This window comes from Phyllobates terribilis, unplaced genomic scaffold, assembly GCF_046119375.1.
Source record: "Phyllobates terribilis strain yellow unplaced genomic scaffold, ASM4611937v1 Scaffold_4__5_contigs__length_816908805, whole genome shotgun sequence".
In the NCBI taxonomy this organism is placed as follows: domain Eukaryota; kingdom Metazoa; phylum Chordata; class Amphibia; order Anura; family Dendrobatidae; genus Phyllobates; species Phyllobates terribilis.
Window position 1 is genome coordinate 114,798,609 of NW_027362764.1, and position 27,898 is coordinate 114,826,506.

Sequence of the window (27,898 nt, forward strand, 5' to 3'; positions counted from 1 at the left end):
TTTCATTCCGATATTTGTGTCCCATTGACTTGCATTGGTTTCCGGTATCGGAATCGGCGATATCCGATACTTTTTGGGTATCGGCCCGATCCAATCCGATACGATATTTCCTGATATCGGAAGGTATCGCTCAACACTAAACACCAGTCTTGATGAAGATGCCCATTAATGAATCTGTCGCAATTGCAAGAAATGTACTTTAGTCAGGGAATACAATGCTTTTCTATTGTAATTTTTTTTTTTTTGCGGAAATCATGATGAATTTAAAATCAGCCTCGTTGACATCAGCCCCACTGATCAGCTGTGCACAGCTCCCGATGATGCCACTGCTACACAATGTAGTCAGAACACAGCGCCATACACTGTAGTGGCCAGTGTCTGGTACTGCAGCTCAACATGTATTGAAGTGAATGGGAGCGGAGCTGCACTGCCCGGGAACAGCTACTGGGCAGTGTACATAGCTATGCTGTCCAGGCTCCGTATACATCTGGCCGCAGCTGTAAACAGATTGGGAGTGACAAAACTGATATGACAACCCATGGATAGGATAGATAGATAGATAGAGATATAGATAGATAGATATATATATATATATATATATATATACACATATACATACATACACACACAAACATAAACATACAGAAACGCTGACTAGAGGAAATCAGGATTAACATTTCTGATACACAGCATATAATCTGTTCATCTGTTCCGTTCACTGTATGGCTTTTACCAGGAGGAAGACTTCAATCTACTTGTAGAAAACCTATATAATAACCCTTTGTAAGCTGAAGCTGGCAATGGTTCGAGCTCTCACCATCAGCAGGTTTTTTTTAAGGAAAACTGCCTGCTGACTACACACTGGCACGTTAGATGGCATGTGATGTTCGCCCAAATACAAAAAGGTGATAATTCTGGCAGTTTTACAGTAAATGTAGTATTTTCTAATGTGTCCATTACCGCCTGCTCTAGCACTTTACTCGCTTTAAGAGGCTGAAAAACTAAGCAGCTTTGCCATTATCATTAGAAATCAGTCCAAGTTCAGGCTATAAATTCTCCAATGAACGGCTGAGGTCACCAAACGGCAGCGAATTATTCAGCACAAGCTGCCACATTTCACACATGATGAAGCCGTTACATTATGCCAACAGGTAGGCACATTACTGCGGGCAGCAGGTATTGTTCCTTTGAAATTCAGCTTTATGACATTTCATGTGAGCAAATTATATTTCTTATGAAAGATGAAACGCACACGAACAGACTGATCTATATTTTTACAACAATTATAAAAAGAGGAGCATGAAGGAGCGTGCACAGTGAAATATCAGGACGTGACGGGTACTCACGGGAAACCTTGGTGGCCCCATTGGTGGACGAGGCTGGTTTGGGACAGGCAGAAGGGGAACTGTGGTGGGGGAAAAAAAATCACATCAGTTTAATTTTCAGTCTCATGGTCACTGGATGCTCACATCTTCTATGACCTAATTAAATCGGCTCTGAGGCTTAAGATAGATTGATGTTAATGAAACTGACCAATTAATTTATTTCCTTCTTCACAAAAAGGAAATAAAAAATACCAAACCCTAAATGAGGCAAAAGTATATATTAATAGATTTCTTAATTAAAGGGGGTTTTCTGGTTCTTTAATATTGAAGATCAATTTTAAATAGGTGGGGGTCCGACTATCCGCACCCCTCCGATCAACTGCTTAAAAAGGCTGCGGCGCTCTGTATGGCAGTCTGGTACTTTTGGGAGTGGATATGCCTAGTATTTATAGTATTTCATAGGAACAACCACTTGGTATGAGCCCTGCTGTCCCAATTCCCCTGCGAAAAAGTAAGGATGCAGTGTGTCAATGGGCGACGAGCAGTTCAGTGGGCATTTCCAGATCACGCACGGTGCCTCTGTACAGTAGAGAACAAGACCGGCGCATGCATGAAAGCTGAACAGGTTGTGCGGGTGACGTAGGAGACATCATACTCATCAATCAAAGCAGGAACGCACTGTAGACGCCCACTGGACGGCCATGTGCTAATTAGCAAACCGTATGGAAATATTATTGAAGGCATTTTCGAAAGTATGCGGGGTGCAGCTGAGCTCATGTCAAGTGCGGAAAAGGGCTAAAAGGTGGTGGACACGGTATATTAAAAAAAAAAAAACTAAAACCCTTTAATAATGAAGATTATGTAAAACTAGCTGGTCCCCAGTTCAGCAGAGATGCCGAGGGTCAGACTCCACCAATCTAACATGGAGGATACCATAGGAATAAAAAGGTGAAAGGATATCCGGTACTCTGTAAGAGAACAAAAATCTACAAGTTTATATTTCAGGAATATAAATGTAGACATGACAGCTCAGTTTTCAAAACCAACACATTTCGACCAGAGGGTCTTAATCATGGCTACTATGATTAACTAGGATTAAGACCTTCTGGTTGAAACATGTTGGTTTTGATGACAGCTGTCAGGTCTACATTTATACTACTGAAATAAACTTGTAGATTTCAGTCCACTTACAGAGTTCGGATATCCTTTCACCATTAATGTCTGTCAAGCTCATGTGCCCGTGCACCTGTATGAGGAATATACTGCAAGACTAGAGAGTGGAATCCCCGTTCCCTGCAAAATGGTTGTCAATTAAAAGAACAAAACAAAACTGGAACCCTCTAAGTTGTCTAGAAAAGAATTCAAACAGCCCCAGAGTTCACCATTAGCACCTACCTGCACCCTCTCCTGCATAGCATGCCATTACTGCTCTCCGACATGGAGCTATAAGTTACGTATCCACTAGAGGGCGCATACTTGTACCATCTAAGTGCTGCACTGACCCTTATCAGTGCCAGAAAAGAGGATGGAGCTGCTATCCAGTGATCAGTGGGATGTAAGTGAACTGCTCTGTCTGAATCATAGGAACGCAGACCAGGATAAACTGGGGCCATAGGCGCATGTTGTGCACCCTTGCTCTATATAGATATTGCTCTGACGACATATACAGTAACTTCATAGGATATATCTTACAAACCTTCATTTTACCAAAACTTGATTTTTGTATTTTATACTAACATAGCAACAGTGCACATGCTCCAATCTACCCAGAACATAAGCACCAATGACAGCCAGCCAAAAGTAATCCTTACCTTGGACTGGAGCCACATTTCCCTTAAAATGTGGATTAATATGAATATTTTTAGGCTGTTGGGGTGGTGTTGCCAAGAGAGAATTACTCCCCATCCTTGACTTTTCCAGGGGTGAGTGCAGGCCTTCAGAGGATGATTGATTCCTGGACCGTGGCATTGGCAGAAGAGGCTGTATGGGCTGATGATGCTGGAACAGGCTGCGAATCGGCTGCTAGAGAAAGCAGGACAGAAATGTAGTCAGTGACGCTGTATATAGGCAAATACCTACCGAGCCTGAAGCTGAGGGGCCGATCACACAATAATAGGAACACATTCCTAATAGGACTTCTCATAGCCATAAGTACAAGAGCTGATTTCAGCAGAACGAGTTGTAATTTTCACCATATAAAAAAAAATGCAATTCCACCATTGTTTTTAGAGTTTTGTTTTTATGACATTCATTATACAGTACAAATGGTCTGGTAACCTAATTGTTCAGGGCAGTACAATTATGCCGATACCAGACTTTCAGCATGGATTTATATAGTGTGACCCGAGAGAGTGTATATACTTACCTCCGATGGCCCGCGCTGTCCTGCTCAATCCGTTCTCCCGGCAACTTTGAATTGAAAGACCTGCCGACGTCAGCGTCACGTGACCCGTCACATGACTCTGACGTCAGCGCAGGTCCTTCAACTCACTGCAAAGTGCCGGGAACCAAGCAAGAGCGCTGCGCGGGCCGACAGAAGGTAGGTATACATTTATTTTTTATTTTATTCTTTTTTTACAGCTTTTTAAATGGTACCTGGGTGTGGAAGAGACTCTCCTCTCCTCCACACCCGGGTACCATCCGCACATTAGAACGCGCCAATAACGCAAGTACAAATGCAGTCTTGCGGAATTAGCGCGTTCTAATGCAAGTCAATGGCGGCGAAAACGCCGCGTTTACGCAAAATTGACATGCTGCGGATTTTTGAGCGCAGCATTACAGCACATTGTTTAAAAACAGGCAGGGAAATGTTTTGCCTCACGTAATGTCTGCACACTCTTTTGCTTTCTCTCCTGCCCAGGAGAGTGTTCCGTACACAGACGCACATTTATAACATTATCTCAGCACAGGAACATTTTATTTAAACACATCCAATTGTGGAACTAATTATTATTCCAAGATCTATTAATTAAAATGAACTTTCGTTCGTGGGAAAACCCCTTTCATGCCCCACAACAGATATGTCTATCAGAGCAGATGAGGATGTGCTGAGTTGGCCCAGGAGGCGAGTTACGGGCCAAATTAAATAGCCAGCATCTGTGCCCAAGTTCTTCCTATGGCTGTTAACCAAACACAACTGACAGTGGCATCTAAAGGGAATATGTCAGAAGGTTTTTGCTACCTCTTCTGAGACCAGCATGATGTAGACAAAGAGAAGATGAATCCAAGGATGTATCACTTAGATTACTGGATGCAGCAGCTCTGACACAGAGTTTTTAGATTTAGAATGAAGCAGAGCTGAGGAAGCTAACCCCGCCCACAACAGGCTCTGTATATACAATATCCATAGACAGTGAGGTGCTTGGTTGCTGGACTAGTCCGGCAATGTTAATCTCTTAGTGATAAATCCTTCAGTTAGTAAACAGCACGCACTTTGACAAGTGACACATCTCTGAATTCGGTGTTGCAGCCTCTATCTCCTGCTGTCTTTAGTTTACATAGCAAAAGCCTGCTGACAGATTCCCTTTAAATTGAATGCGAGCCGGGGTTCACACATAACAGTCTCCATTGGATCCCAGAAGTCAATTCATTTTAATTCCCCCCATATTAACAACAAAAAAAACGTAAAAGAAAACATATTTCATTTTGCCAAGTCCATAAAATTTTGGCCTATCGAAATCTAAAATTAATCTTTACAGTAAATGCCATAAGTAGAAAAAAAAAATCAAAACCTCAGAATTGCATTTTTTTCAGGCACCCCACACCAAAAAAAAATACAAACAAGCGATCAAGACATTGTACCTACGCCAAACTTGTATAAAAATTGCAGACTCCAGTCATCGGCGGAAAAATAAAAACATTATGGAACTCAAAAGATAACAGAAATTAAATTTTATATGAAAAAAAAAAAAACACATCTGTGTAAGTTTGTTTTTCATATGTTGAGATAGCTTTTTATTGCATTTTTCAAGAACATGCAGGAAAGAAAAATCTACAGTTTGGGATTTCTTTTTTTTCGCCTTACACTGCTGAAAGTACAGGTAAATTAATTTCAATTTTGTGATAGTTCGAACTTTTAAAGACATGTCGATACCAAATATGATTTTTTTATTTTTTTTTTTTTTTTTTTAAACAGGAGTGAAAGGGAATCTGTAGGCAGGTTTTTGCTTTGTAATATGAGAGCACCATAGTGTAGGAGTAGAGACCCTGATTCCAGCGATGTGTCACTTATTTATACTGTTTTGCTATTTTTAAACGATAAGATAATCGATAAGGAGAAAACTGGCCTCGGCCTCCTAGTCCATCCGCACCCCCAGCACTGATTAGCAGCGCTCTGTCTCTATACAATATACAGAGAGCTGTGGTGTGGGCGGAGTTATACAGGGCTCAGAATTCTGAGCTCTGCTATTTCTGCAGCAGAGGAAACTATGATTCTATCACAACTTCTGCACCTAATAAACTCAGTGATACATTGCTGGAATCAGGTCTCTGTGCCTACATCATGCTGCTGTCAGAATACATAGCAAAGACCTCCTTATTTTTAAGTCCCCCCTACGGGGGACTTAAACCTGCGATGACTTCTTCTGTAAACTGCAATGCTATTGTTTTGCAATACATAGTGAAAATGATGTTCTCCCCAACTGCCATGACAATCCATCTGCAATCACAACCTGCACTCCTAATAGTATTAAATTAATGCACAGGTGACCTTATACCATCACCAATGATCGGTTAGTATATATGCCCAATTTGATTGAACCTGTCAAGTCTGTCAGCTGCACTTAAGTGATTAAACAGCAGAGCTCTGGTCGCTGCTGTTACATGAAGATGTATAACACAGGCAGAATCTGCCAGATATGGTGCGGACTCAGCTCCTGTGCCTGCTCTATACACCTGCAATCAACATATCTACATTACACGTTGAGCAAGAGTTTAAAAAAATTAAAAGCCGTGCCAAAATTAAAAAGGACTGCCGCATTTAAAGATTTATTTAAATACAGTGAATCTCTTTAATATTGAAGTAGCCAGCTATTTCACCTGTAACAGAATGGGCTCTGCAATATTTATATGCATACGGCTTATGGAAAGGAGGCATACTACAGTAGATTCATCTCTCCTTTAACAGTCCCATGATGCCCAGAACGAGAGAATAGAATTCAGAAATATCAGTAATGTTAATAGTTACCCCTTGGTTATGACGATCTCTCAGATTCCGTCGGTCTACGTCATTTCTTTGGTCTCCCATGCCACGGGACATGCCATGATTGCCCCCTCGCCTGCCACCTCTTCTGCCGCCATAACGCCCTAATTTGCGCTGACGTTCCATCTCTTCAAACTCCATTAGGGAAGCCTTGGCTTCTTCAGAGAGTTCTGTAATGTGTAAGCAAACATGGTCAGCAAGGGAGACGCTCACAGATCACAAGACCTTATTCTCATGCTTGGGATGGGGATTCAAAAGGGAAAACATCCGAAATGCACTGTAGGAACAATACGAATGACTGCAAACAAAAAAAATAAGTTTTCACAGACTTTGATGTTAACGGCATATTCTTAGGACACGGCATTAATATTAGATCGTTGTGGGGCTGACTCTGCATCCTTTTATATTATTTACTAGGTAGTATCTGTGCCTGGCAGAGCAACTCAGTACCAGTTACTTGAATAGGACAGAGCTGCAAACAGCTGCAGTACCTGCCAAACCCACTATAGAACGTACGGTGCTGTGCAATGTAAGCAGTGAAGGGGTACAGCACTCGCCCTCCAGTGATTGGTGGGGATGCAGGAAAGTCAAACTGCTACTGATCTGATATTGATGGTGGTCCCAATGTAGTAAAGCCAGACGGATGGCTCTGAGCTTAGGTCTCTCTGGACTGTTCCAAGATCCCTAAACTGACCAGTGGCAGAAGAGGAAGGAGCAACTCTGGGTTAATAGGAGCAACGTCAACTACTTGAGAGATTGGTGAAGTGGAAGGAGGACTGGACGGTCTTGAGATTGTATCGACCTGTCCTAAAAGGCCAACCCTGTTTTCTGTAGGGGCCTTGAATGAACGAAATATTGGACCACACTCAGACGTTTTTTGCTTTTTTTTTTTTTTAATTCTCTACATGCAAGAAAAACGGATCACATTGTGATCAAACTCATTTGATTAGCATAATCAGATCATTTTTCTTGGATGGAGAACATACAGTCGACTGCACATGCCCATAATGTTATTTACTGCTCATTTGTAAAAAAACAAAAAAACAAAAACAAACAAACATGGCCAACCCCTTTAAATGACTTAGTGTATATGCACATGTGGCAGAAATTTCCCTGCAAACATGTTTATTTCTGCAGATCCATTCATATGAATAAGACAGTCAGATTTCTTTAATTAGCCATATAAAGGATCTAAAAAAATTGCAATATTTTCCATAAACCTACTGTTAAAATAAAAGGTGTAATGAGGACACAAAAGAAGATATGTGATGCTGCAAGAGATAACATCTGTACCATCAACCATTCAATAATGGAGGTCATCATAAATACTAGAGCTTTACATTGCAGGAACGTGTTAATTAGAAATCCCACACATAACATGAGAGATTTGATCTTCACCCCCATTACCAACCCCCTTCTATCCCTGGTGCTCCCGCCTGCACCGGACTACCATTCACAGTTAATGCCGTGAATCAGCAATTATTTTTCATCTGGCTCCAAGTGTCAAGATTAATTTCACCATCCCTAGTAATAAAATGGTTTCAAATGACATCTTTAATCAGCACATAAAAATACTTCCCTCCAATAGAGACAAGCTGTCACAAAAGGTCACCAATATGTGACAGGATGGAAATTATGTTTGTTACTTCTACTGAAATGTTAATTCATCCTTTAAGTGTTTCTTTAGATTGCTCAACATTGAAAACTTAAGACTTCTATAATCATACTGGGTCGTGAGAAATACATGTAAAAATAAGATGGAACATGAGAACTATAATTCTTGAACAACGGAGTCCTTAGGAAAAAAAAAAGTAAAGAAAAACAAAAATATCATAATGACCATATGATCGCAAACCGCTATCCAAATGAAAGAGAAACGGGAAGAAAAAAAAAACATGTTCCAAAAGGGATCCATCTGCCACAGTCTTCTCAAATAATATAATCTCTGACTGGGAGGCAGTTTGCTGAAAAAGAAAACTCCCCCACTGACCTTGGACCTTAGGGACCAGGTAAGTGCATGTGCACACAACATCTTTTTCAAGCAGAACAAAAAAAAAAAATGTTGAAAAAAATACTTAAAAGAATGAACATTTGCACTTCTATGGAAAAACGTCTTGCTGATGACATGTTCAGCCTTTTGAGTGTCCTTTAACTTGTTTTGAAATCGATGGCCCTCAAAAGGTTAAAAAAAAAGTTTCCTGTTCATTCTTCAAATGTTTTCCACTTGGCACACTCCGTATTTTCCAATACAAGTCAATGAGAAAACTCAAAAAAAACACCTGGGTGTCTTTTGAGCGGATTGCCACGGCTTTTGCTTAAAAATAAATGCTAGCGGTTACTTATTTTTTTCTCACTCAATTGAGTAATTAAGACCAGAAAACTACAGTAAAAAAAATAAAATAAAAAAATAAACAAAAAAGAAAAGAATACAAAAAAAAAAAATGTTTCATGGAGCATCTTCTGCTGGAAAGACTCAGCAGGTGCCACGGGGGTGTTAGTGGTGACAGACAGTTGCCCTGCAGTTGGTTGCAGGAGATCTCTACATTTGGCATTACAGACATCTTCTTAAATGCTGTCTCTAGGATCCAGCAGCTACCTCTCTCTGGCTAATTAATGCCCTCATCTCCCGCCTTGTCTACTGCAACCTCCTGCTCTGTGGCCTCCCTTCTAACACTCTCGCACCCCTCCACATCTTCTTAGAGGCAGTCTCTAGGATCCAGCAGCTGCCTCCCTCTGGCTAATTAATCCCCCCTGGTTGGGAGCTGGGGGGGATATTAGGGTGAAACTATCATTCCCTTCCTAGAACCCTGGAAGGAGACGAATTACGACTGACTTTCTCCATGGCCCTGTGGCTCAAAAAAGTTTTATCAGACATCTTCTAAAATCCAAGGTGTGACATTTTTCTTCCTTACAATTCTTGGGGTTAGTGCAGAAGGAAGGATGACCTCTTGACTTCTATGGAACCTAGTGGCAACTATGGGAAGGTCTGGCTTTAAGATAACCCTGTAATCCAGGATTTGCAGAAAGGGAATACTATTAGACAAGGCCTGAATGTCACTAACTCTTCTAGCAGATGTTAAGGCAACCAGAAGGCCAGTTTTCAACATATGGTTCCTGACTGATGCAGAATCGATCAGTTCGAAAGGGGAATGGGGCAGTGCCTCCAGTGGAAGGTTCAAATCCCAAGTGGAATTTTTGGAGTAAACACTGGTTTTCATCTATCACATGCTTTTATGAATCTCATTACCCACCTATTACTCGCTAGGTCATAATTATAGAGAGACCCAAAGGCTGATATCTGTACTTTTAGGGTGCTAATAGATAACCCCTATCTAGTCCCTTCTGGAGAAATTCTATGTTGGGTTCAATAGAAATACAGTCTTGTAGTTTTACACCTGAGCTGCTGAGGAACTTATTATTTATTATTATAGCGCCATTTATTCCATGGCGCTTTACATGTGAAAAAGGGGGTAAACATATTATTGCATTTGCTCTTAAACAAAACGAGTCAGCGACTGGTCCAGGAGGAGAGAGGACCTTGCCTGGGAGGGCTCACAGTCTACGAGGGATAGGTGAGGATACAGTAGGTGATCGTAGAGCTGGTCATGCAGCGGTATGGTGGAGCGGTGGTTACTGCAGGTTGCACGCTTGCCAGAAGAGGTGGGTCTTCAGGTTCCTTTTGAAGGTTAACACGGTGGGTGAGAGTCTGATATATTGGGGTAGAGAGTTCCAGAGTAGGGGGGATGCACGGGACAAATGTATGCGATTGTGGGAAGAGGAGATAAGAGGGGAGTAGAGAAGATCTTGTGAGGATCGGAGGTTGCGTGTAGGTAAATATCGGGAAACTAGGTCACAGATGTATGGAGGAGACAGGTTGTGGATAGCTTTGTATGCCACGGTTAGGGTCTTGAACTTGAGTCTCTGGGTAATGGGGAGGCAGTGAAGGGATTGACAGAGGGGGGAGGCCGGGGAGTAGCGAGGGGACAGGTGGATTACTCGTGCAACAGAGTTTAGGATAGATTGCAGGGGTGCAAGAGTGTTAAAAGGGAGGCCACAGAGCAGGCGGTTGCAGTAGTCGAGGCGGGAGATGAGGAGAGCATGCACTAGTGTTTTTGCAGAGTCTTTGAGGAACGTGCAGATCTGGGAGATATTTTTGAGTTGGAGTCGGCAGGAAGTGGAAAGGGCTTGGATATGTGGTTTGAAGAGAGGGATACACTGAGGCAGCAAGCTTGTGTTACTGGGGAGAGTGGGCAGTCATTAACTTTAATGGATAGGTCAGATGGGGAAGTTGAGTGAGGTGGGGGAAAGATTATGAATTCTGTTTTGTCCATGTTAAGTTTTAGAAATCTAACAGAGAAGAAGGATGAGATAGCGGACAGACATTGTGGGATACTGGTTAGTAAGGAGTTGATGTCGGGTCCAGAGAGGTAGACCTGTGTGTCATCAGCATAGAGGTGATACTGAAAGCCGTGAGACTATGAGCTGTCCCAGGCCAAAGGTGTAGATGGAGAATAGCAGGGGGCCCTAGAACTGTACATTGGGGGACACCGACAGATAAATGGCGAGAGGAGGAGGTGGTGTATGAGTGGAAGACTCTGAATGTCCGGTCTGTTAGGTATAAAGAGATTCAAGATAGGGCCAAGACTGTGATGCCAAGAGAAGAGAGCGTCTGTAGTAAGAGGGAATGGTCCACAGTGTCTAAGGCAGATGACAGGTCCAGGAGGAGGACAGAGTAGTGTCTCTTGGATTTGGCAGTTAGTAGGTCGCTGGTGACTTTAGTCAGGGCAGTTTGAGTGGAGTGATGCGGTCGGAAGTCTGATGTAAGCAGTAAGCAGGAGGAGAGGTGGGAGGACAGTTCAAGGTGGACGTGTTCCAGTAGTTTTGAGGCATGGGGGAGAAGTGATATGGGGCGATAGCTAGACAGAGAGAATGGATCAAGGGAGGCTTTTTTTTCAGGATGGGTGTGATCGACGCATGTTTGAAGCATGAGGGGAAGACTCGTAGGCCTGGGATGAAGACTGTGGTAAGGTTAGGGATGAGGTGGGATGGGATTGTGTCGAGTTCAAAGGTGGTGAGGTGTGATTTGGAGAGTAAAGAGGAGACTCGATCTTCTGTAATGGTGGAGAAGTTGGTTTTGGAGGAGGAAGGTTGGGTAGATAGGAGGAGGGGCTGTGGGGACTTTAGGCAAAACCTTTGTCTGAGGTTATCAATCTTCTGCTTGAAGAATGAGGCAAAGTCTTCGGTTTAGAAGAGAGGAGAGGGAGGAGGCACTGGGGGACGGAGGAGAGAATTTAAAGTGTTGAAAAGATATTTAGGGTTGTGAGACAGAGGATATGAGAGATGAGAAGTGTTAGTCTTGCTGCAGTGATTGTGGACTTGAAAATGGTGAGGGATTGTTTGAATGCGATTAAGTGCTCGTTGGAGTGGGACAGGTTCTACCATGGATTCAAGTTAACGGTTTTCTACTTTTTAGCAATGTGGAGACTAAATTATCTGAGAACCCTTGCTGCACTAATAGTGACCTCTTAAATTCAAAGCCGTCAAAAGCAGCCCAGTTGCCTGTGGGTGACAAACTGGACCTTGGATGAGAAAATCCGGGATCTTTGGCAGTACCCAAGGATCGGTGACAGACATCAACCTCATCCATAAGAACCATGGTAAAAATCCAAAATGCTTCCCTTGTACGTAACATTCTGACAGAATGTTACGTACAAGGGAAGCATTTTGGATTTTTAATTTGGGGACTTGTGCTCCAAATGGATTAAACATCAGAAAACAATTCATGTATCGCTATAATTGACTAGGTTTTTCTTGTTATGTTTTTAGGATACTTGTGCTAATATCAGTGTTCACACTTGGTTTTTAACTGTTTGCATGCTTGGTGTTATTTTCTGTATGTGCTTTAACATGCAGGTATTCATCTGTTGGGTCATTGAAGGTAATGATCTCACCTGTTTTTTTTTTTGCCAGCATGTTATTTAAATGGTGTATTAGCATTTGAATAACAGCTCTGAAAAAGATTGCCTCTGAGCGATCAAAACGCATTGCTGAAAATGTCCTAGTAACAGCTATTCAATTGCACCTGTACCTCAGTTTTATTTTATTCATTCCATCATTTTTGGATGGAGTAATTTTTATGAATTTTTTCTAATAAAGTTGGTATTTTAAAAAATTTCCTGTTTCTTGGATCATGGAGCTGGATACCTTTTTGGTCTCTTCAGTATTGTTGGCGTCTGGTCAGGACGAATTTCCGTGCTCAATTCTTCGGATTGCTCAGGTGAGCTGACAAACTTTTTATATATTAAATAAAGAGAAATGGTTTTCTGAAAGGTCAGTACTGATACAATCATCAGCAAATCGGATTGAGTTTCTCCCTGATGGTTGATGCATGCCACTGTTACTCTGTTGTCTGATAGAATACAAACATGTCTGCCTTGTATAGATCAGTGTAGGTTCTTTACCGTTTATGTCACTGCCTTAGATCTTTTAAATTGGAGTACCCTATATTTTCCTCTCTTGTCCATCCTGCTTGGATCAACCCACCCTCTGAATGCGCTCGCCAACATTTTAGACTTGCATCTGTGGTTAGAATACTCTGAACTGGATTGTCCGAAGGAACTCATTTTGATATATTTTCTGTATTTAACCACCAATGGAGAGACTTTACAGTGACCAAGGAAAAGGCTACTCTTCCCTTTAGATGTAATTTTGGTGCCTTTTCGTTGATTAAAATGTACAGTTGAAGTTTTGTGTGCGCAATTGAGCCAACAGGTTCACTGGAATACAAGAGGTCAGAGACCCCAGCAATGACATGGCATCCTGAGGGTCATGGTGGGATTATTTATCACTTTTAGCACCTGATCTAACACCTTTTCTATTTTCCTTTGGAATTTGACAGTTTTCGTTTACAGAGTCTAACAGGGGGCCTAAAAAGATTTGGATTCAAGGGAATCAATCTATACTTTTTCAAGTTCAGACGCCAACCCAGATTCGTAAAGGTTGTTCTGACACATTCTAATTGAGAATTGCAGTGATCGACTGTCTTGCCTATCAGGGTTGTGGAGTCGGAGTCGTGGAGTCCGTGTCCATTTTTCGTGGAGTCGGTATAAAATGGACCAACTCCTAAAATATATAATAAATTGGGTACAGTAGTGCAATGCAGTTTGTGGGGAATATTTTTTTCATAAGAATTTGGGAAAGTTATGAAATGTCCTATAAATGTCTGTCCTATTCCTGATCTAAGGGTCTAGAATTTTAGCGGAGATGAATCTGTGCTACAGTAAATTTATCACTTAAACATGAGCCATGTATGAGGGAGTCGGAGTCCGAGTTGGAGTCGGAGGTTTGGCTTACCAACTCCACAGCCCTGTTGCCTATGATCAAGAAATCGTTCAAGTATGGAATTAGAAGCATGTGCTGTTCCTGTAGATGAGCTGTCATTTCCGCTATCACCTCTATAAAAATTGGCGGAGCCATTGATAAACCAGACGGAGCTGAAATGTAAATACCTGATTCTTCCATTTATGGCTAGAGACACTCTTAAGAATTTCTGATCTTCTATGTGGATTGGAACATGATAATATGCATCATTTAGGTCTAGAACAATCATAACAGCAAGGAAAATAGTAGCTTTATGGCGGAGTTTATAGATTCCATCTTAAAAAAAATGAGTTTTTAGGAACTTATTTAGCTTCTTCAGGCTTATGATAGTCCTGAAAGAGGCATCTGTTTTGTTTCTTTTATCAGGAAAAGAGGAGGATAGAACCCCTCTCCGGCTATGTGCCCATGTAGCAGATTGGATGCAGAGCGTTTTTGCCTCTCTCTGTCAGAAAAAAACGCATGCAGATTTGCATGCGTTTTTTCAAGCACTTTACCAAGCAATTTTGAGCATCACTTGGAAAAGTAATTGACAAGTTGATCACATAATATAAATCCATGCAACGGGCATGGATTTATAATATGTGAACAACTGATGCTTTAAATGCAGCATGTATAGTAAAAAAAAAAAAAAAAAAGAAGAAGAATTAAAACGTTAAAAATAAAAACTAAAAACCTGTATATTCACCTCCCCGGCAGCCCCCGGTCTCCTCCAGTCTCCTCCTGGCCGTGTCTTCTCTCTTCAGCGTCCCGCAGTGTACTGTCAGGACCTGTGGTGACGTCATTTAGTCAGCTGATGGTCACGCGACCATCACCTGACCGCCTACGTCAGCGGTCGCATGACCATCAGGTGACTAAATGACGTCACCGCAGGTCCTGACAGTACACTGCGGGACGCTGAAGAGAGAAGACGAGGCCGGGAGCAGACCGGAGGAGAACCAGAGAGCAGACCGGGGGACCGCCGGAGGGGCGAATATACAGGTTTTGTTTATTTTTAACTTTTTTTTATTTCTTTTTTTCACCGCGTGGTGGCCGGGATGAAGAGGAGTTGTAGTCTCCTCTTCATCCTGGGTACCACACGCACCGCGATTACGCTGCAAATTCGCGGCCATTGAATTTAATTGAAACGCAGCAAATCCACATATACCTGCGGGTTTGCTGCGTTTCAATGTTACTCAATGGCCGCAAATTTGCAGCGTAATCGCGGTAGAAATGGTCATGCTGCGTTTTGCAACGTAATGCGAATTTGGCGTGCAAATTAGCGCATCATGTGCACAGCACATCCGAATTCACATTGCTTTGCATGGCAGACTGTTTTACAAGCGTTTTCGCGGCCGTAAAAACGTTTCAAAAAAGCTACGTGGGCACATAGTTTTTAAGGTTGAAGGAAGACTGCTACTATGTTAGGCTAAGTCCATCTAGTTCAACCCATAGCATAACATGTTGATCCAGAGGAAGGCAAAAAAAACCATGTGGCAAACACTAAGCTCCACATTGGGGAAAAAAATTCCTTCCCGACTCCATAAGACAATCAGACTAGTTCCCTGGATCAACGCCCTATCAAGGAATCTAGTATATATAACCTGTAATATTATACTTTTCAAGAAAGGCATCCATGCCCTTCTTAAATTTTAATAGTGAATCACTCATTACAACATCATGCGGCAGAGAGTTTCATAGTCTCACTGCTCTTACAGTAAAGAATCCACGTCTGTGATTATGATTAAACCTTCTTTCCTCCAGAGGTAGAAGATGCCCCCTTGTCCCCGTCTCAGGCCTCAGAGTAAAAAGATCAGTAGAAAGGTCTTTGTACTGTCCCCTCATATACTTGTACATAGTAATAAGATCACCCCTAAGCCTTCGTTTTTCCACAGTAAATAACCCCAAGTGTAATAACCTGTCTTGGTATTGCAGACCCCCCAATCCTCTAATAACCTTGGTCGCTCTTCTCTGCACCCGCTCTAGTTCAGCTATGTCTTTCTTTTACACCTGAGACCAGAACTGTACACAGTATTCTAAGTGTGGTCGCACTAATGACTTGTATAGAGGTAAAATTATGTTCTCCTCATGAGCATCTATGCCTCTTTTAATGCATCCCATTATTTTATTTGCCTTTGCAGCAGCAGCCTGACACTGGCCACCAAAAGTGAGCTTGTCATCCACCAATACACCCAGGTCTTTTTCAGTTACAGTTTTGCCCAGTGTTTTACAATTAAGCATATAATTATACATTTTATTTCCTCAGGCCAAGTGCATTACCTTACATTTATCCCCATTAAAGCTCATTTGCCATTTATCAGCCCAAGCTTCTAGTTTACATAGATCCTCCTGTAATATAAAATTGTCCTCCTCTGTATTGATTACCCTGCAGAGTTTAGGGTCATCTGCAAATATTGCAGTATTACTCTGTATGCCCCCTACAAGGTCATTAATAAATATGTTAAAAAGAAGCAGGCCCAATACTGACCCCTGTGGTACCCCACTGTTAACCGAGACCCAGTCTGAGTGTTTTCCATTAATAACCACCCTTTGTTTCCTATCACTGAGCCAGTTCTTAACCCACATACATATATTTTCCCCTATCCCCATTGTTCTCATTTTATGCATCAACCTTTTGTGTGGAACCGTACGAAAAGCTTTTGAAAAGTCCATATACACAACATCCACTGCATTTCCTTGGTCCAGTACGGAACTTACCTCCTCATAAAAGCTGATCAGATTAGTTTGACAGGAACGGTCCCTCGCAAACCCATGTTGATATTGGGTCATGAGGTTATTCTTCTTCAGATACTCTATTATAGCATTTCTTAGGAAACCCTCCAGGATTTTACCTACAGTAGAGGTTAAGCTTACCGGCCTATAATTTCCAAGTTCAGTTTTTATCCCCTTTTTAAATATTGGCACCACATTTGCTATAAGCCAGTCCTGTGGTACAGACCCTGTTATTATGGAATCTTTAAAGATTAAAAATAATGGTCTATCTATGACGTTACTTAATTCCTGCAGTACTCGCGGGTGTATCCCATCCAGGCCCGGGGATTTGTCAACTTTAGTGATTTTTAGACGCCGCCGTACTTCCTGCTGGGTTAAGCAATTGACATTTAATGGAGAATTTTTGTCGTCACTAATTATGTTTTCTGTCATGCGATTTTCTTGTGTAAATACGGTTGAAAAAAAAATCACTTAGCATATTGGCTTTTTCCTCATCCTCATCCACCATTTCACCATTTCATTTTTAAGGGGGCCAACACTAATTTTTTAGTTTTTTACTATTTATGTAGTTAAAGAATATTTTGGGGTTATTTTTACTTTCTCTGGCAATGATTCTCTCTGTCTCAATCTTTGCTGCCTTGATTTGTTTTTTTACAGAATTTATTTAATTTTCTATATTTATATAATGCCTCATCACTACCTACTTGCTTTAGTTCTCTAAATGCTTTCTTTTTGTCACTTATTGCGCCCCTTACAGCTCTATTTAGCCATGGTGGTTTCCTCCTATTTCTAGCATGTTTATTCCCATAGGGTATATATTGTGCACAGATCCTATTCAGGATGCTAATAAATGTCTCCCATTTGCTTTGTGTAGTTTTATGTCTCAGGATATCGTCCCAGTTTATTGCACTTAGATCATCTCTCAACCATTGGAACTTTGCCTTCCTAAAGTTTAGTGTCCTTGTAACCCCTCTACTACACATCTTATTAAAGGTTACATGAAAACTTATTATTTTGTGATCACTATTACCCAAGTGATCCCCAACTCGTATATTTGATATGCGGTCTGGCCTGTTGATTAATATTAGGTCTAGCAGGGGATTGATTATTTTTTTATTTTTTTATCAGTTCCTGGGCATCGATTTCTAGGGCTAACGGAGACCCCCCCAGACCTCCGAGGAGGCGTTACCAGTAGTGTTGAGCAAATTTGTTCGGCATTTCAAATTCGTGTTTGGGGTTCCGACTTGTGTGACAGCGTGGCAAATCAGGGATGTTCATGGGCGGAGCAGATTTTTTTTGGCGCGAACAAGTCGGAACACCAAGCATGAATTTGAAATGCCGAACAAATTCGCAAAACACTAGTTATCAGGTCTGTGAGGGAACTACCAAGAACTACAGTCTTAGGCCTGACTATCAATTTTAGAAACCATCCGCTCTACAAGATTCTCGTCCAGGCAGGGAGGAAGAAGTAAAGCCTTCACCTCACCTGGGGAATGGAGTCACCAGGAAGACCATTTCTTTTCCGAAGAAGGATCCCAGAGCATGAACCCTCTGTTCCTTCACAGGTCCTCCCCTTTGCCCTGATCTTTCAAAATTCTTCTATGACCAGATCTTCTCTTTCGAAAGGACCTACTGAATTTAGAGATGGACCAATTAGGGCGACTTTTTTTTTTTTTTTTTAATATCACTGGCTTTGTCTAAGAGGTCGTCAAGGGTGAGCCCAAACCAATATGCTCCTTCAGATGGAATAGAACATAATCTGGATTTTGATTGCACATCACCAGTCCAGCTTTTAAGCTACAGGGCTCTTCGAGCTGCCGATCTAGCTGCCAATCTTGTAGAATATGCTGATGCACCTTGCATTAACGGGATATTAGCCAAGATGTCTTCCATTGCAGCCTTATTTGTTACCTGATTTTTCAATTGATCAAGCCAGATCATCTTGGACTCTGTTATAGATGTCACAACTATAGCTGGTTTTAGAGCTCCTGCTGAGGATTTCCAGGTATTTTTTAGGTAGCTGTCCGCCTTTATATCTAAGGGACCTTTAAGTACTCCCATATCTTCAAACGGCAAGGAGGATTTCTTTGATGACTTAGCCACCGCTACATCTATTTTCAACGCTTTATCCAATAGGGCTGTCTCAAAGGGATATTTCCTCTTTAATGATGAGGGCTATGAACCCTTTCTCTCAGGCCTCTTCCATTTCTTCTTAATAAGGGCCAGTACTTTTTTATTCACCGGAAAGGTTTTTAATTTTTTTCTGCTCCAACCCTTCCAACATAATATCTTCTATTGATCAATGTGCTTTCGCCTCTATAATGCCCATGGTGGACCTAACAGCCCTGACTCATCGATCCATATCTTCTACTGGTAAGAAAGGGCGACCCCCTTCACACTCATTCGAGGAAGAGGAATCCGATGACATACATTCTCCTTTCGATTTTTCTGATCTTTCAGAATCAGACAACAATATGATTAACTTCTTCCCCTTTTTACGTTTGCCGCTTTCTTGGAGGGCTAAGAACTTAATAGAAGGTTTCCCTTCTGGTCTAATAGCTGCTCTAAGCTCTATAGCAAAACTAGGGAATTCTTTCCATACGCTCATCTCTATACAAGCTTGGCATAGTTTTTTCTGCCATGAGCTGGGAAATTCCTCTCCGCACAGTGAACACTCTTTATGCTTGAGCTTAGCTATGCATTTCTTAGGCCTCTCCAAACAAATAAGCAAGAGAGCAACCACTTACTAAAGTGAGCTTTCAAGAAGATCACATCACTACAAAGCTGATAGTGAAGGTACTGGATTCGGAGGCGGAATAGAATCATCTGAGTGATCTCCTCTGGAAACTGCGCTGTGGCTCTGCTACTTTCACTTCTGGAACTGGCAGTACAAACCCGCCACTGCGGCAACGTTGCTGCTTCTTTGGTTTCGAGTGCTGCTGGACCTGCAGCTGTGTTTGCTGCTACAACTGCTCCATGCCAGAACTGGGGAGAAGTGCCAGAGTCACTCCACTTCCGACGGTCCTAAACCACATTTAAATGCGGGACCAGTGAGAACAGCACCTATTCCCCCTCATCTGGACCTCTCCCGGGTCAAATGTCACCGGAGCTCGTCATCAAGGCGTGCCCTTACTGCATGCTCTGCGCATATCCCGAGACGAGGTGGCCTGCAGACACACACAGATGCTGTCTTCGCCTGAACTCCAGCCAAGGCCCCAATGGACCAGCTAAGGAAATCACAGTCCCCGCACACCAGCTCAGCAGACCTCACACCCTAGGAGACTGGACAGGATCTGGGTAGGAGACTTTTCTTTGTTCCGTGCCAGACACACTGTGCATAGATTCCCCTACAAGGACAGGAATCCAACTGATGCGGGGGAGAGGTTCCACCCTTTTATTCTGTAGGTTTCCTGTCCTTGATAGGCTGATACCCTCTCTAAGGTGGTTTAGTCATGGGTGATAGGGAAAAAAAAAAACATTTAAATCCTGGTCTACAGGCCACACCAGTAATCTGTGAACTTCCTACTACCTGCCGACATCCACAGTGCCTCTTATTAATAATAGGTCCTGCGACATCATAACATGGCCTCCTAATAAGAAGAGGGGGCAAGGATGCCGGTATCTAAGTTCAGAGGGCTCTGGTCCGGTCACCACAGGGTGCTGACGTAACCATTAGACCAGTGTCCTGCTAATCATTTTGCTCAACACTAATCCACATGTGTCAGTCATAAGGTCATGCAAAAATTCAAAGTTAGGATTCTTCCATCTGAATACAAATCTAATAGCAAATGACACAATATGATCCCATAAAATGGTGAACACTTGGACCTGGCCTTATTACACATGCACAGATAGTCAGTAGAGAAGCTGCAGGTGCTCCTTTGGTCACACACTAAAATGTCAGCTTAAGCATAGGAACACAAAGAAACACATTACTAAACCATTAAGCTTAGAAGAATAGTGAAACTGGGCATTTGGGAAAAGTTACCTAAAGTCTCTGGAATGTTTCGCCTTTGTCTGCTGGTGTCAGAAAGCCGAATTATCGTCCCTTCTTTACGTTCAGATTTGAAGCGTATCCGACCGCTCTCTTCTTCGTCCTCATCTTCATCATCCTCATCAAGTACTTTAGTATGTGAGGGCAGCTCTTGGGATTCATTGAACACCTAACAAAATCAAAAGAAATATGTCAGAAAGCTTACAGTTATGCAGTGCTCTGTGGGCAAACTACAGGAAAACCCAGCCAGGCAACATAACCCATCAGATACCTCTTCAGATTCATTCAGCAGCTCTTGTGGCTCCTGCTCCTGTGCAGCTTGCTCTGCATCCACCTCATATTGCTGCTGCTCTTCACTCACTTTCTGTCTCTTGTACGATTGTGAGTATTCTTCATCCTTAAAGACAAAAAGTACAACATTAAAAGGACATATCGCACAGCACGCATTGGCTTCTACTCATTATGAAATTCAGTCATGGCCGAAAGCGTTGGCACCCTTGAAATTGTTCCAGAAAATGAAGAGTTTCTCCAAGAAAATTATTGCAATTACACGTTTGTTATACACATTTATTTCCTTTGTGTTTATTGGAGCACCACAATAAAAAAAAAAAAAAACAACACACACACAGGAAAAAAAAGGCAAATTGGACATAATTTCACACAAAACCCCAAAATGGGCCGAACAAAATTGTTGGCACCCTCAACTTATTTGGTTGCACGCAATCAATCGCTTCCTATAACCATCAACAAGCTTCTTACACCTCTCAACTGGCATTTTGGACCACTCTTCTTTTACAAACTGCTCCAGGTCTCTCATATTTGAAGGCGCCTTTTCCAAACAACAATTTTAAGATCAAAGGTGTTCAAAGGGATTTAGATCCGTACTCATGGCTGCCACTTCAGAACTCTCCAGCGCTTTGTTTCCCTCCATTTCTGGGTGCTTCTTGAAGTATGTTTGGGGGTCATTGCCCTGCTGGAAGACCCATGATGCAAAATCAGCTTTTTGACACTGGGAACTACATTGCGACCCAAAATCATTTGGTAATCTTCAGATTTCATGATGCGTTGCACACAGTCAAGGCACCCAGTGCCAGAGGAAGCAGAACAACCCCCAAAAAAATCTTTGAACCTCCACCATATTTGACTGTAGGTACTATGTTCTTTTCTTTGTAGGCCTCAATCCCATGTAGGTAAACTGTAGAATAGTGTTGAGCATTCCGATACTGAAATATCGGGTATCGGCCGATATTCGCGGTATCGGAATTCCGATACTTTTACAATATCGAATACCGGAATCGGAAGTTCCCATAATGCCTGCGCTCTGCAGTGTCTCTGAAGGATGACAAGCTGGATGGCAGCGCTCAGCTGCGATCCAGCCTGTCATCAGAATGCCATCCCAGCGTGGGAGAATTCTCCTGATTGTTTAAAAGCCGGCGGGCGGTAAAAAGCCGCCGGCTTTTAAACAATCATACAGCCCCATACTGCTTCCCCGCAGCCTCCCACCCCGATCCTCCGCTCCCCTCGCCACCTCCCATCCCGATCGTAAGTTAGGACCAGGCGGGGAGCGCAGCACCAAGGAGCGGGGAGCGAAGAACCCGGGCGGGGAAGCCGGCAGTGAAAAGACTTCACCACCGGCTTTCCCGCCGGTTATTTCAAATGAACAGCTGAGGTATCAGGTGATGCCGATCAGCTGTTCATTTGAAGTCGCCGCGGTGCCCTCGGAGGGTTCATGTGAGTTCATGCTTCACTGCATTGCATGAACTCACATGAACTTTCCCACGGTCGCACAGGTCAGCTTCACCTCCCAGACCGGTCCTGTGCGGTGTCCTGTGCGGTGTCCTGTGCGGTGTCCTGCGCGTGCAGGCAGACATAGGCCGATGTGGCACTACTACTCCCATCGGCCTATGTCTGTCCCCCGTCCACTCGTGCCAGCAGGATCAGCTCGATGGGAGCAGTAGTTCCCATCAGCCTGATCCTGCTATTTAAATTGCCCTACTGTGTCCCCAATAAATTTTAAATACATGTCATTGGTGGCCAGTGGTTACCTACAATAAATTAGTTCATACATTACCTGTCCCCGCCGATCGCCACCTAAAATAAAGTAAAAAAATAAAAAACTACACCTATACTCGCCTAGACACCTAATTCCCCGAAGCCATCGATCTCCTGTAATAAAATATAAAATAATAAACCACAACCTTATCCTTACCCCTCCGTAGTAGTCCACGAGTGTCCCACGATGATCTCCAGTTTAGAGTAGCCACATAGAACGTGACCGCTCTGAACCGCTGCCGCCGCTAGAATGACGGGGCCGTAAAGCAGCCCCGTCATTGCATAAGTGGGTTCGCCGGAGTTCAGGCAGCGCTGCTCCGGTCAGCTCCTTTACGGCCCTGCTGTATCGTGAGAAATTCCCACGGTACAGCAGTGCCGTAAAGGAGGTCTCCGGAGCTGCGCTGCCTGAATGCACTCCGGTGACCTCAGTCAGGGGCTCCCGCTGCCGGGAGTGGACATGTTCCCGGCAGTGTGAGCTTACAGCAGCCATGCACAGCTGTCACCATCTCCAGATGTGACAGCTGTGCATGGGAGATCAGCGCAGGAACGTGGACAGGTAACTTTTTTTTTAGTAAACTAAGAATTAAATAAAATGGTGTGTTTTATTTCAAATAAATTATTTTTTTCTGGGTGTAGTGTGTTTTTTATTTTTAACACTTTGTAGGTTAGTAATGGGGGTGTCTTATAGACGCCCATCATTACTAACCTGGGCTTCATGGCAGCTGGCGCTGACATGAACCCCAGCCCCATTACCCCCTGCCACCGCACCAGGGCAGCGTGGAAGAGCGAGGCTAAGTGCCAGAATTGGCACATCCTATGGATGCACCGTTTCTGGGGCGGCTGACGGCTGGTGTTTCTAGCCTGGGAGGGGGCCAATATTCATGGCACACTTCCTGGGGTATTAATATCAGCTCCCAGCTGTCTGCCTAGCCTTTGCTAGCTATTAAAATAGGGTGGACCCCACGTCATTTTTTTGGGGGGGTCCCCCATTTTAATAGCTAGTAAAGGCTAGGTATTCAGCTGGGGGCTGATATTAGTAGTCTGGGAAGCTCCGTGGGTATTACCCCCTTCCCAGGCTTCAAACATCTGCCCCAGCCGTCTGCTTAACCTCCGCTAGAGACTAAAATTATGGGGCATCCCACGCCAATTTTTTTTTAAAATAAATCCTTTATTTTAACACTAAATGACATTTGAGGAGTTAATAAATAATAATTTAGGGACTGCATCTTTATTTTTTAATTAATTTTTCCCAAAAATTTTGACGTGGGCTTTGCCATATTTTTGTATGCCAGCCAGGTACAGCATCCAGCTTCTATGAACGCGCCATTTTCTGGGGTGGCTGCGGACTGCAATTTGCAGTGGGGAGGAGGCCCAGAAAGCTTGGGTCTCCCTGCGCTGCAGATTCCATCCCCCAGCTGCCTAGTTGTACCTGGCTGGACACAAAAATAGGAAGAAGCCCCACGTATTTTTTTTTTAAATTATTTCATGAAATAATTTTTTTAAAAAAAGGGCTTCCCGATATTGTTGTGTCCGGCCAGGTACAAATAGGCAGCTGGTGGTTGGGGGCAGCCCGTTCCTGCCTGCTGTACCTGGCTGGACACAAATATAGTGCGAAGCCCCACGTCAATTTTTTTTAATTATTTCAGGAAATTCATGAAATAATTAAAAAAAAAATTGACGTGGGGACTTCGCACTATATTTGTGTCCAGCCAGGTACAGCAGGCAGGAACGGACTGCCCCCAACCACCAGCTGCCTATTTGTACCTGGCCGGACACAACAATATCGGGAAGCCCTTTTTTTCTTAATTATTTCATGAATTTCATGAAATAATTAAAAAAAAAAAAAAAATACGTGGAGCTTCACCCTATTTTTGTGTCCAGCCAGGTACAACTAGGCAGCTGGGGGCTGGAATCTGCAGCGCAGGGAGGCCCAAGCTTTCTGGGCCCCACCCGCTGCAAATTGCAGTCCGCAGCCACCCCGGAAAATGGCGCGTTCATAGAAGCGCCATCTTCTGGCGCTGTACCCAACTCATCCAGGGCCCTGGTGCGGTGGCTCACTGGGTAATAAAGGGGTTAAGGCCAGCTTGGCATTATCAGCTGGCCCTAAGCCCGAAATTCATGGGGTCACGCCAATATTAGACATGACCACCATGAATTTCTAGTAAAGTATTTAAAAAAAACACAACACCCAGAATAAAGTCCTTTAATTGAAATAAACACACAATTCTTTATTGTTCTAAATTAAACTCTACTTACCATCACGCCCATTCCAGCTGAAGCCAACGATCTCCTGCAATAAAAGAAAAATAATAAACCAACCTCATCCTTACCGTCCCATGGATCCCACGACAGCTTCAGCTCTGCTACATCGAGATGACAGGCTGGACCGCAGCAGAACGCTGCCATCCAGCCTGTCATCCCGCAGACACTGAGAAGCGCAGGCATGCTTCCACTCCTCAGTGTCTGGCTGTGACGTCATCCAGATGAGCCGAGTTCATGTCCAATGAACTCAGCTCACCTCATGCACGTCACTGACAGCGTGGGAAAATTCTCCTGCACTCAGCGCTTCAGCGTGAGAATTCTCCCACGCTGTCAGTGACGTGCATGAAGTGAGCTGAGTTCATTGGACATGACCTCACCTCATGCACGTCACTGACAGCGTGGGAAAATTCTCACGCTGAAGCGCTGAGTGCAGGAGAATTCTCCCACGCTGTCAGTGACGTGCATGAGGTGAGCCGAGTTCATTGTCGGCTCATCTGGATGCCGTCACAGAGAGACACTGAGGAGCGCAAGCATGCCTGCTCTTCTCAGTGTCCGCGGGATGACAGGCTGGATGGCAGCGTTCTGCTGCGGTCCAGCCTGTCATCTCGATGTAGCAGAGCTGAAGCTGTCCTGGGAACCCTGGAAAGGTAAGGATGAGGTTGCTTTATTATTTTTCTTTTATTGCAGGAGATCGTTGGCTTCAGCTGGAATGGGCGTGACGGTAAGTATGGTTTAATTTAGAACAATAAAGAATTGTGTGTTTATTTCAATTAAAGGATTTTATTCTGGGTGTTTGTGTTTTTTTTTTTAGCTTTGACTATGGGGTTAGTAATGGGGGTGTCTTATAGACGCCTCTCCATTACTAACCTGGGCTTGATGTCAGCTGGTATTATAAGCTGACATCAACCCCAACCCTATTACCCCACTGCCACCGCTACAGGGCAGTTGGAAGAGCGAGGCTAAGTGCCAGAATTGGCACATCCTATGGATGCGCCATTTCTGGGGGCGGCTGACGGCTGGTGTTTCTAGCCTGGGAGGGGGCCAATATTCATGGCTCCCTTCCTGGGCTATTAATATCAGCCCCCAGCTGTCTGCCTAGCCTTTGCTAGCTATTAAATTAGGGGGGACCCCACGTCATTTTTTGGGGGGGGGGGGTCCCCCATTTTAATAGCTAGTAAAGGCTAAGTACTCCGCTGGGGGCTGATATTAGCAGCCTGGGAAGCTCCGTGGGTATTACCCCCTTCCCAGGCTTCAAACATCTGCCACAGCCGTCTGCTTAACCTCCGCTAGAGACTAAAATTAAGGGGAACCCCACGCCAATTTTTTTTTTAATAAATCCTTTATTTTAAACACTAAATGACAAGTACAGTAAGCAACACTGTCACTGTACTTCATATATATGTGACTGACATGTTTATCTATCTAATCTGTGTGTGAAGCTCTATTCTTTCTGTTGTAAATTGTCGGGTACCGGTGTATGCGCTGATGAATTGCCGGCTTTTCGCATAATACATTCTACATTATTCTTAGTTGTTTTACTTCATGTAGAATTAACCTACAAGGAAAGAAAGGGTTCATTTTCATTCCGATATTTCTGTCCCATTGACTTGCATTGGTTTCCGGTATCGGAATCGGCGATATCCGATACTTTTTGAGTATCGGTCCGATCCAATCCGATACGATATTTCCTGATATCGGAAGGTATCGCTCAACACTACTGTAGAATGATGTGCTTTTATTAAAAAGCACTATCTTGGTCTCTTCAGTCTACAAGACTTTCCCAGAAGGATTGTGGCTTACTCACATACATTTTGGCAAACTGTGGTCTAGCTTTTATATGTCTCTGCCATTTTATATGTCCCTGCCATAGCATTTCATTTAATTCAAATGTTGACTGATATTCAAGTTGTCCTGCAGGCTCAGGGTGCATCAGTGTCAGCGCTAACTTCCTTTGGAACTTGATTGGGACTGCTTATTCACCATCCAGACCATCCTGCATTGCAACCTTTCAGCAATTTTTCTCTGCCGTCCACATACAGGGAGATTAGCTACAGCGTCATAGGTTGTAAACTTCTTGATAATGCTGCGCACACTGGACAAAGGAATATCAAGATCTCTGACTGGTAACACTGAGATTGTTGATATTTTTCAACAATTTTGGTTCTCAAGTCCTCAGACTGTTCTCTTCTCTTTCTGTTCTCCATGTTTAATGTGGCACACACAGACACGTTGCAAAAATTGAGTCAACTTTTCCCCTTTTTATCTGGTTTCAAGTGTGATTTTCATATTGCCCATACCTGTTTTGCAACCTGTTTTCCTCACGTCGCACCCAAGTGAGTAAAACCCCTACAATTGGTGTTAGACGTGAGGGCAGCATTCCCAGCAGAGACGTGTGACTGCTACAGGGAGGACTGCATGTCCTGGGTTAAGTCTGTCGCAAGCATCGCCAGACAAAATGGAGGACCTGCTGAAACACCTGGTCCAGTTGCAGCAACACCAGCAGGAAACCAACAGGCCGTTACATCAGATCCAAGCAGCACCAGCAGGAACAACGGCAGCAGATGAAGCTTCTGGCAACCGCCATCCAGGACAGGACGAGCACTTCAACCCCAAGTCCGGCTAACGCCCACATCCGGAAGGCGGTAAGACGGGCCTTGCAGAAAATGACCCAGGGAGATGACACGGAGGCCTTCCTGACTATGTTTGAAAGGGTCGCCGAGAGGGAGAAACTTCCGTCAGATCAGTGGGCAGAGGTACTGGCGCCATACTGGACGGGAGAGCCCCAGAAGGCGTACTAGGATTTGGCTTTGCAGGACGCCAAAGAGTATGGAAAGCTAACAACTGAGATTCTCGCGCACTTGGGGGTGACAATGACTATTATGGCGCAGCGGGTTCACCGCTGGGCGTATCACAGGGACAAACCACCTCCCTCCCAAATGTTTGACTTGTTGCACCTGGTCCAGAAGTGGCTGCAGG

The 27,898-nt window shown here is 43.5% G+C and overlaps 1 protein-coding gene across 3 annotated transcripts in view; it reads right to left on the bottom strand.

Moving 5' to 3' along the window:
* RBM33 (RNA binding motif protein 33) overlaps nt 1–27,898 on the bottom strand; it is a 130,633-nt gene that overhangs the window by 64,470 nt on the left and 38,265 nt on the right. For all 3 annotated transcript variants that reach the window (XM_073677694.1, XM_073677695.1, XM_073677696.1), the window contains exons 6-10: nt 20,880–21,005; nt 20,603–20,777; nt 6,511–6,695; nt 3,137–3,347; nt 1,347–1,405 (exon numbers count right to left, since the gene is read on the bottom strand). In XM_073677694.1, coding sequence (XP_073533795.1) covers nt 1,347–1,405; nt 3,137–3,347; nt 6,511–6,695; nt 20,603–20,777; nt 20,880–21,005 — 756 coding nt within the window. The remainder of the gene's footprint in view (nt 1–1,346; nt 1,406–3,136; nt 3,348–6,510; nt 6,696–20,602; nt 20,778–20,879; nt 21,006–27,898) is intronic.